This window comes from Orycteropus afer, unplaced genomic scaffold, assembly GCF_000298275.1.
Source record: "Orycteropus afer afer isolate SDZICR_OR568_19922 unplaced genomic scaffold, OryAfe1.0 scaffold00227, whole genome shotgun sequence".
NCBI lineage: Eukaryota > Metazoa > Chordata > Mammalia > Tubulidentata > Orycteropodidae > Orycteropus > Orycteropus afer.
This window is the reverse complement of record NW_006921814.1, coordinates 2,026,177-2,033,751: the sequence shown is the minus strand read 5'-3', so window position 1 is coordinate 2,033,751 and position 7,575 is coordinate 2,026,177. Positions and strand designations below refer to the sequence as shown.

At 39.0% G+C, this 7,575-nt stretch overlaps 1 protein-coding gene across 1 annotated transcript in view; it reads right to left on the bottom strand.

The window, feature by feature from the left end:
• MAPK10 (mitogen-activated protein kinase 10) overlaps window positions 1–7,575 on the bottom strand; it is a 230,968-nt gene that overhangs the window by 190,280 nt on the left and 33,113 nt on the right. The window contains exon 2 of the mRNA XM_007948822.2: window positions 616–785. Within this exon, the coding sequence (XP_007947013.1) occupies window positions 616–785 (170 nt within the window). The remainder of the gene's footprint in view (window positions 1–615; window positions 786–7,575) is intronic.

Genomic DNA, 7,575 nt, shown 5'->3' with positions numbered 1-7,575 from the left:
AGACAAAGTATATGTGAACTGCTGTATGAAAAGTGAATTTACTCTGTAAATCTTCACCCAAATCCTAATAAAAAAAGAAAAAAAAAAAAAAAAGAGTTGTTCAAGGAGCCCAGAATCTTCCCATTTTGGAAATAATCAGAAAACTTATTTTTAAAATACCACTTTTTCTAAATAGGTAACAATGTTAACATTAACTTTTAAAAGGCACAAGAACATTCAAGATATCAGTTACACCTCTTTTGGGTGTAGGGGTTTTGTTGGTTATCTTAATGCCTATCCCTTTTTTTCTTCCTGTGTATACACACAAATAAAAATTTCTAAGTCCCTTAGCAACATCTAGAAAGCCTCTTATCCTCTTGGCTGCTTTGTGATTGTGTAATAGATTTTTTTGTGGACCTAGGAAACCTTGTCACAGGGCAATTTGCATATATTGCTAGCAAAATAATACATTACAGATAATGTTCACAATTTTGTTTCTTCGATGAATGTATTTCTTACCTCTCAATTTATGCTATTTATTTGTTTGTGTGTGTGTTTGTGACTAGTAAACACAGCAAGTAAAAGACACATCACATGTTCCATTTAAAAATATGAGGTAAAATCCATTCCACTTACCAAACTATTCCCTGAGCCCCAGAGCCAATAGGCTTTAGATTCTGGTAGCGCTTGAGAACTGTGAAGGTTGAGTCTCCCACTTCCACACTGTAGAACTGGTTGTCAACTTTGCTTTTGCTCATGTTGTAATGTTTGGCAATATATGACACATCCACTTGTTTATCAAATCCCTGTCAAAAGAAGAACAACAAAAACATGAGACAAGTGAACAACCAGAATGTTAATGAGATGTGGAGAAGCCTGTTCCTACAATGATTACTAATATTTATTCAACTACTATCACTATATATATTTCACATCAGAAAATTATTTATTTGTCCATATAAGATGCTTCAGAGTAAAAGAACTCAGAAGAAAATGCAAAGGATTTTTTTTTTAATTTTGGAACTTTTCATATTAGAACAACTTTAGATAAAAATTACATAATCTTTTCTGAAGCATTTCATTAAAACCAGTCATTTATGGAGCACAGATCCATTGAACATATATTAGTCCCAGAGAATATGAAAGATTCAGGTAAAAAAAGATATAGGTGAGCCCTGATCATACATTAAAATAGACACATGAAGAAGAACAAAGGAGTGTATCACAACCCTTTCTTAGAAAAATAAAACAAATAAAAAAAACACCTGAGAAACAAAGTATAGTGCTAATTATTTTAATTATCTAATTAAACAGACTTGATTTCATTTGTTCTCATTAACGCCAAAAATCCTCCGATTTAGAGTCCTGAATTATGTATTGAAACATTTTAGTTCAAATTAACATTAAAATGCCACCTCCTTATTCTCTAAAATCTTACCAGTTTAAATATCTCAATTGCTACATCTTTTGTTTATCTGTAAGATATATATATCTATTAATCATATTTAGCAACTGAAGATTCTGTCTTTTAAATTTAAATCATGATTGATGTACAGATACATATATAATTTAAAAATCCATCAGTTATAATTATTTTTATACAGACATCATACATATTGCATTTGTTATATATGTGACATTAAATACTATGAATAACAGTACATATAAGTAACATAGTATATATAAATATGTATGTATGCATGTATATGAACATAGTACATATAAATAGCTAGAAGGGATCTAGCACATGTTGAATGCCTACCCAATAATCATTCCCTTTTCTTGATGACTTTTTCAGGTTTTCAGCACCGATACTCTGTTGACCCCTTTCTAATCCCACAATTGAAAATTGAATACTCTAGACCAATGGTTATCATCAGAGTGGTCATTACCTCTCAAGGGCATTTGGCAGATTTGTGGGTGTGTTTGGGAATGCCACAATGAAAGGAGATACGGCTTGTATTTAGTTAGCTTGTCAAAGAATGCTGGTTGTCTTGCAATGAGTGGGACATTCTTACTGCATTTAATGATTCTCCACACACCTCACCACTTTAGAACTTCTGCCAAGCTTTAATTAGTGAAAAACCTAACTATAATGTTTTGAGCCCTGGATCAAAACTGAAGTGTTTTTGCAAGATTTTAATGTACACCGACTTTTCTAGAAATCTAATTGCCATATAATCTGAAAAAAGAGTTAAACCTGCATGGACTTTGAACCTCTGGGATAGGCCTAACACCATTTTCCTTGGAAGTTTCTGACACTCTTATTCTAAATAAAAATTCAAAATAGAAATAAAGTCCAATTTGCTCCTATATGTTCTTGGGAAGAGATCTATGCTTCGTCACTGATGTCAATGAGGAGAATATAGTAGGGAACATATGACATGGATGGGAAAACCCCATGAATCCAGTTCAAGGATCTCGAGCACCAGACAGCTTAGATAGATCTGAGAGCAGAATGCACACAACAGGCATCAGCCCATATTACGTTCCTCAATGGTGGCATCAATTCAATATAAAGGTACATAACAGCAACAACAACAATGTGAACTTTGGTGGTGTAGTGCCTAAGGCATTTGACTGCTAACCAGATGGCTGGCAGTTCAAACCCCCCAGCCACTCCCTGGAAGGAAGGTTGAGCAATCTACTTCCATAGTGATACCACCTTGGAAACCCAAGGAGTGGTCGCTATGAGTCTGATCCGATTCCACAGCAGTGTATTGCATTTTTGTTGTTTATTATTAGCCCCCAAGAATAAAGTGACCTACAATTAGGAAGAATCCCTGGGTGTTACAACCAGTGCACTCTAACTGAAAGGTTGGAGGTTTAAGCCTACACAGACACACATCAGGTGAAAGGCTTGGCAATCTAATTCTAAAACACCATCCATTAAAAATCCTATAGAGCACAGTTCTACTTTGACACACAAAAGGAGCTACCATGAATCAGAATCAACTCAACAGCAAATAATTTTGTTTTGTTTATTTTCATAGATTAAAAATCTAGTTTGTTTAGACAGAAGAATTAAATTTCAGGTAAATTTTGAATGCAAAAACTAAAACCAAAACCAAACTCATTGCCATCGAGTTGATTGAGACTCATAGCAACCCTTCCTTAGGTTTCCAAGGCGGTATCTCTAAGGATTAGACTGCCCAACCTTCCTTCTGAGGAGTGGCTGGTTAGCAGTCAAATGCCTTACGGACATCACCAGAGGTCCCATTTACAAGAGGTCCAAATTCAAGGAGGCAATCTGTGAAGTATGGAACAAGAAATTAAACTAGACTAAGGTTGGGCAGGGAGCTCTGGTAGCATAGTGGCTAAGACACTTGCCTGCTATCCAGACGGCTGGTGGTTCAAACCCACCAGCCACTCCTCGGAAGGAAGGTTGGGCAATCCTACTTCCGTAGTGATACTGCCTCAGAAACCCAAGGAGGGGTCACTGTGAGTCGAAATCAACTCCACGGCAGTGAGATGTACAAAGAGCTCTAGTGGTGTAGTGCCTAAAGTATTTGAATGCTAACAGAAGGCTGGAAGTTCAAGCACACCAGCCTCTCCTTGGAAGCTAGGTCAGGCAATCTATTTTCATAGTGATACCACCTTGGAAACCCAAGGAGGGGTAGCTATGAGTCGAATCCGACTCGACGGCAGCAAGGTTGGTTTTTGTTTTTTATTTGAACCACAGTTATCAGCAACTACTCTCCACACCATGATCTCTTTCTACTTTGGACTTTTCTGGCATATGAGCAGACAGCCCCAGTAAAGTCTTGCTTTTTCTCCTGGCCAGGAAAGGTTAAAAAGTAACTGGAGCTAGCATAACAAATTACTTTGCTTGCAAAGGTTAATTGGGATATAGGAAATATCTGACTTGTCCTTTGGCATGTCCTGTTCCATCCCATGTCCTTTAATATTGGAGCTCTGGTGGCATAGTGCTTAAGGCATTTTGACTGCTAACCAGAAGGTTGGTGGTTCAAACCCACCAGCCACTCTGCAGAAGGAAGACTGGGCAATCTACTTCCGTAAAGAGTTACCACCTCAGAAACCCAAAGCAGGTCACTATGAGTCAGGATCGACTCAATAGCAGTGAATTTGGTTTACTTTTTTGGTTTGAAAACCCAATAAATCCTTAGCACACACTAGCCTCGTCAAATCTAGATAACTCACTTTCCTTCCTCCATTTATTCTCTTCACTTTTGAAATGTAGCTTATCATGCCTGCAGTGCAAGCATGCACTAGTCATTTGGTATAACCTTATGTTCCAGATGCTTTATCTTGACACTGCCTTACTCCTTCAGACCTGGCTGTGGCTTTTCTAGTTATGGTCTCAATCTTCATGTGAAACCTGAATCCACCATGTTGACCCACTTTGGCCACCATTTCAGTCTATATACAATTCATGACACTTCCCTTTCAGGCTTGCTCAAAGAGATATACTCTTCATTTTATATTTAATCCAATAAACTCTGATGTTATACCTATTATGTACCAGATATTGGTTTTGGCATTGGAGATAACTGGGAAGAAATAGATCTGTATGGAATGGAGGCAGTCAAGTAACTGAGTAGTTAAAATACAAATGATATCTTCTACAGAAGGAGACAGAAAGGGTTTGGGGAACAAACAGTAGCAACTAACTCATTGCATTCATTCATTGTTATTAATTCATTCAAATACTATATATAAAGACATTACTGAGTGATGCAAATGTTTAAAACATTTGACTGCTAACCTGAAGGTTGAAGGTTCAGGTTTACCCAGAAACTTCTTGGAAGAAAGGCCTAATGATATTCCAAAAAAATCAGTCACTAAAAACCCTACTGAGCACAGTTTTACCTTACATACATAGAGTTGCCATGAATTAGGTCTCTCATGAGTTGGGATTGCCATGAGTTGGAAACAACTCAATGTAAATTGAATTTTGTTTTTGTTTTTGACTATGTATAAAGTTCTAGTGGTGCAGTGGTTAAAGCATTCAGCTGATAATCAGAAGAGCGAAGGTTCAAACCTAACAGCCACTCTGTGGGAGAGAGATGTGATAGTCTGTTTCTGTAAAAATTTACAGACTTGGAAACCCTGTGGACAGTTTTGTTCTGTCCTATGGTGTTGTTATGAACCCAGAATTGACTCAGTGGCAGTGGGTTTGGTATGGTTTTTGGTAAGGGCCAAAAAATGGGTATAAAGTTGGAAATGTATGTGGGCCTATTTGATCTGTATGTTTCCCACCTAATAATATCAGCTGAACTCCCTTCTCACTGGTTGTCCAATGAGAGAGGGCATCTGAACCACCTGGGAAGCACAATGCTCCTGAGATGCTGACTCATGCCCCAGCATAGGTTCTATATTATTAGGCAATGAAGATGATTATGATGAGCAACTCTCAGTATCTGACTTTTGAAAGACTGCATTACAGCAATCATTTTCAAAACATGGTCCCTGGGGCATCAATACCATCATCACCTGGAAATTTCTTAGAAACTTACTAGGCAAATGCTGGGAGTCCTCTCAATACCTATTGAATCAGGAACTCTGGGGTAGGGGGCCAGAAATTATTTTTAAGGATTCAAAATGGAGTCTTGCCAGTGAGCAGCACACTTTTTTCCTCTGACAAGTAAGGACTTTGAAAACTAGGTACAACAGTTTGAATTAGGAACTTTGGTGCTCTAACAGCTCACTGAATCAGAGTGCACCAAACACAGACGAGCAGAATTAGAGGAAAGGCACAGGGAGATTATTTAGGAAAAAGCTACTGGTGGAGGATGGATGGGCATCTGAAAGAGGCCATTGGAAACTTTCCTGGGGCAGTCACTGTCTGCCAGGCGAGGGCAGCCACCTGAGATTCCCGAGCAAAGAAAGGAAGACAACTTACAGCAGCATACCAGTGACCACTACAATATTCCAGCAGGCAACAGCAGAGACCTGCCTCCAGCAGCTGATTTTGTTGGTAATTTGGGTTGTCTGGGTGCAGGCAGGCACGGGTACCACTGTTGAGATTCAGGCGGAGAACTCACTTGTTGCGCCAATAAGGCTAGCTCCCTCTCCTACCAGCGAATCACAGAGCGGGCTTGGGTCAGACTTGGAGATACCATGCTTTTCTTTGCCACAGATATCGGGACCACAGGTCATTAGCAGGTACTCCCCCAACTCCAACACAGCTGAAATTGCGTGTTCTTTGGTGCCACAGGTGGGTGGTATCACAAACTCCAGAGCCGGCCATTAGTGGTCTGGCTGGATTGCGTCAGCACCACAGGCAGATGGGGCATGGAGAGCGAAGAAACTGCAGCTGAGTGCAGTCCTGTGAATTTTGCCTTGGAGCCATTCTTTGGTGCTGTGGGGCTGCGGAGGCGGGGTCTTCGAGTGTGCTTGAAACTGGCGGAAATTTGCGATGCTCTAACAATAGGAATCTTTCTTGAGGTTGAGCCATCATCTTGCAAATAAATACGTCATCAATAATAGCCTCCTCAAAGCCCTAGAAACTGAGCATAGCAACACCAAGCTTTCCTTCTTCTGTTCCCACCTTCTCTGCCAATAACTTCACTCATTCAATAGAAGAAACCATATTTAGCCAATTACAATAAAACCTCCCACTTCAAACTCTAAACCCTCTTTATGAAAAAAAGAAACACATATTCACACTACATACAGTGATTCCATCATCACAAAGAAAACAGCAGAGTGACCCAACACACCTGAATCAATAATAAAATAAAACACACCAGCTTCACCTTTTCAAAATATTAAACCATAAAACCAAGACAAAACAAATCAACACGTAACCAGCAGCTAGAGACAACCTAAAGTGCTAATGCTCTACCAGATTCCAGGGGCTTAAGAAGAGGTTCTGCTTTCCAGTAACACCAAGAACTTTCCGAACCAGCACTATATGACTGAAAAGGTCCTAGTTTACACCTTCTTCTTCTTCTTTTTTTTTTTTTTTTTCTCTCTCATGGTTAACCCCGTTCCTTCTTGGTGTTTTTTAGTTTTCGCTTTTTTTTTTTTCCCTCTTTATTATTTTGTTTTCTTTCTTCATTATTTTCCTTCTCTACCTTTTTTCCTCTTAGTAACCTATCCCCAGATATTGCATATTTACCTGTTTTCCTCTTCTTTTATCCACTTCTTCTTTTTTGGGCTACAGCTCCTGTGTGATTTCAGGGTGTAGTTTTTGTCCATGTGCTTTTAGTTTTTCCTATGGTTATTCAATTGTAATTTTTGCCTGAGTGGGAGACAGCAACAGTTCCCATAAGATACAAGTACTCCCACATCTCCTGCAACTTCACTTACTGAGCAAGAGCAAACACCTCCTTCTCCACCAATGGGCCAATAATAACAAACTACCAAGAAGAGCCTGAATCACCAGTGGCTGCTCTTCACAAACAACAGAGATCTTAATACAATACCACAATGCCTCGGAGAAAACAGACCATCACAGTCCACACAAAGAAGCAAGATAAAGTGGTAGAAACAAGGGAGCAGGATACAGATCCAGAACACATCCCTGAGGAAGAAGCAGCACTGGAACTCTCTGATAAGGAATTCAAAAGAATTATCTTTAGGTATCTTTAAAGGATTGAGAGATAGACCAAAGAAAACACAGAAAAAACC